Genomic DNA, 3,018 nt, shown 5'->3' with positions numbered 1-3,018 from the left:
TTTATAAAATCAATTATTTAAAAAATTGTTCAAAAGAAATAAAAAAAAAATAAAAATTAATATAATGACAGTTTTTAATAAAAATATAATAAAATATAATTATAAAAAATTAATTTAATGTGAAAAAATAATTCAGCAAAATGAAGTCATATAACTAATGGTAATACTAGTTGAATTTAAAGCTGGAAGGCTGATTGGCCGCCAATACCACCAATTATACCATACTGAAAAAAAATATTTCACCAGTAATTTATTTAAGTATTAATTATTGTATATGAAATTCAAATAAAAATTAATTTAAATTAAATTTGAATAAATTTATATTAACGTAATATTAAAAATAAAATAAAAGTTACAAACATAAATTAATTTCTTTAGCTAATTTTAAATCAAAATTAAAAAATTAAAATACTTACAAGTTTTTCCAGCAGATAATAACACTGTAAAAGATTTACAAGATGTAATACATTCCGGACTTGCTATCATTTTTATCAATCTTGTACCAGTTGTACATCTTATCATTACATTACTACATTCAGGATTTGGCTAAAATTTTTTAGAAATTGTATTAAAAAATTCTCTATATATTTACTCTATATATATTATATTATTCTAATATAACATATTTTTAAATTCTGTTATTAATTAATATATGAAATATATTTTAATATATTTATTATATTTCACTATATGTTCAAAAAAACATCTTCCATTTTTAATAAATAAAATTTCAATATGCAATGAAGAATATATGTACTTTAAATTTCATATATTTTTTTTTAATATATTGGTATACTCTATATAATTCATATTATAAAATATCAAGTTCAGTAGTTTTATATTTTTTATATTTTTTAATTTATATCAGTTTTGAATTAAATGTAAATTGATTTATAATTTATGAACAAATTATATGCAATATAAATTGAAGAATTTATTTTACTATTTAAATAGTATGAATTTTTCTTTATTAATTTTTTTTTCTTAATTTTTATTTCTTATAAAACAATATTTTGCACAACAAAAAATTTTTTATAAAATATCTTACTAAAGAATAGGATGGAGATTTTGGTTCATCAAAAAAAATAAATCTTTCTGTACTTTGTTCCCACCAATTTGGTGTATCTATAGGTTTTGGAAATAATTTTCTTAAAATTCTTCCTGCTCTCATACGATTAATTCTCCACAAAATATGATTATTTAAATTTTTAGAAAGATTTAAATCCATCTTTTTTTCCATAATATCTCGAATATTTCTAAAATAATGTACTTTTTATTTAAAAACTACTTGTACTATTTTTGTTTATATATATTTTTTATATATATATTTGTTCAATACCTGTAAGTCATATTGTTAGATAATACTTTCATAGCATCTTTTTCAAATATTTCTGAATATTGCCATAATAATTGTTGTACATTTTCCATATGAACTAAAGAATAATTTTCTGTTTTTATATAAGGAATTCCTGGATTAAATGATCTAGATATATGGTAACCACTTAGATCTGGTATAAAATGTATAACGCTACAAGGCCAACAATCCATATCATTTATATAAAAATATGGATTTTCTAATATGCACCATTCATCATATAATTCTAAAAAACAAAAATATACAAATAATAAAAAAAATGTTATTCAAAACACTTATATATAATTTTATTATTATTATATATAATTTTATATATTTATATATAATTTATATAATCTAATATAATTTTATTATTATATTGAAATAAGTTTAAAAAATGAACACTGATTTTTAATATTTAAATTATTTTATTAAATATTTTTTAATAAAGTACATTTAATATATTCATAAAGATTACTAATTATTACTAAAATTGATTTTTACAACATGCTATAAAAAATAATATAGGATTAAATATAAAAAATCAATTGAAATCTAAATATATATTAAAATTATAAAGTTTATTAATAAAATATATTTAACAGAAAGCTATAATATTAACATACCAGATAAAGAAGGATAATGTTGAATTATTGGTATTGCTATTTTTCTTAATAATTTTAAACCTGGATAAATAGAATTCTGCAAATTCCTCAATAACACTACTGCTAAGATCTTTTTATCAAAAAATATAAAACATATAACTATTATACATAATATTATAACCATACTTTTTATAACAACATGGAAATTAATTTTTTTGTTTTTTCTTTCAAGAATATAAAAAGAATTTTGTAAAATTCTATTGATTTCAGTTTCTGTAATACCATTTTCACGTGCACATTGATAAATTTTTTCTAATTCCTTTTTATATTCTTCTAAATGAACCATTTTTCAAAAACAAATTAAAAATAATAAATGATAAAGTATAATGATAAAGTATTTGCAACTATTTATTGAAATTTAAAGTAAATATGTATATTTATATATTTATATATAATGCGATTCATAAACTATATTATTTGCAAAACTTTAATGATATAATTCACTAATAATACTTATGTTACGCATTACGTTTTTACACCATTAAAAAACAAATTTATAGATCTGTACTAATCTGTAGATTTATTATTAAATTCGATTTAAATTCAATTATACATTTTAAAAATACAATATTATTGTATCTATTTATGAATTATCTATGATGTAAAAATATATTTATAATAAAAAAATAATATATTATAATAATATACTATTTTATTAAATAAATAATATAATATAATTGTTATTAATATAATATGCATGATGTTCATTTAAAAAATCCAAATATACAAATATCTCAAAAACATTATTTCATCATATCATAAACGATATTTTAAAAAAAATATCAAGTAAAAAAATTTCAAAAGTTTTAAGAAAGAAATACATTCTATTTATTTTTGATTTATTAAATATTTATAAAAACATTTCTTTATTTAATAAAAACTTATATTTGCAGATTCTTATTCTGCAGAAAAAAAGAAAAAATTCTTTATTAAATTATTTAACATTTGTTCTAAAAATATTTGCATATAAAATTTTTAAATGAATATTTTATATATTAT

The 3,018-nt window shown here is 16.6% G+C and overlaps 1 protein-coding gene across 1 annotated transcript; it reads right to left on the bottom strand.

The window, feature by feature from the left end:
• Nucleotides 1-56: 56 nt before the first annotated feature.
• Nucleotides 57-2,509, bottom strand: LOC102678271. The gene is made up of 5 exons (XM_006620989.2): nucleotides 1,981-2,509; nucleotides 1,340-1,601; nucleotides 1,049-1,256; nucleotides 417-546; nucleotides 57-224 (listed from the first exon to the last, which is right to left on the bottom strand). The coding sequence occupies exons 1-5, from the start codon at nucleotides 2,303-2,305 to the stop codon at nucleotides 133-135; spliced, it is 1,017 nt and encodes a 338-aa protein (XP_006621052.1). The 5' UTR covers nucleotides 2,306-2,509; the 3' UTR covers nucleotides 57-132.
• Between the last annotated feature and the right edge of the window lie 509 nt (nucleotides 2,510-3,018).

Source organism: Apis dorsata, unplaced genomic scaffold (assembly GCF_000469605.1).
Source record: "Apis dorsata unplaced genomic scaffold, Apis dorsata 1.3 scaffold_575, whole genome shotgun sequence".
In the NCBI taxonomy this organism is placed as follows: domain Eukaryota; kingdom Metazoa; phylum Arthropoda; class Insecta; order Hymenoptera; family Apidae; genus Apis; species Apis dorsata.
The sequence above is the reverse complement of the archived record's forward strand: the minus strand, read 5'-3'. Positions and strand labels throughout refer to the sequence as shown.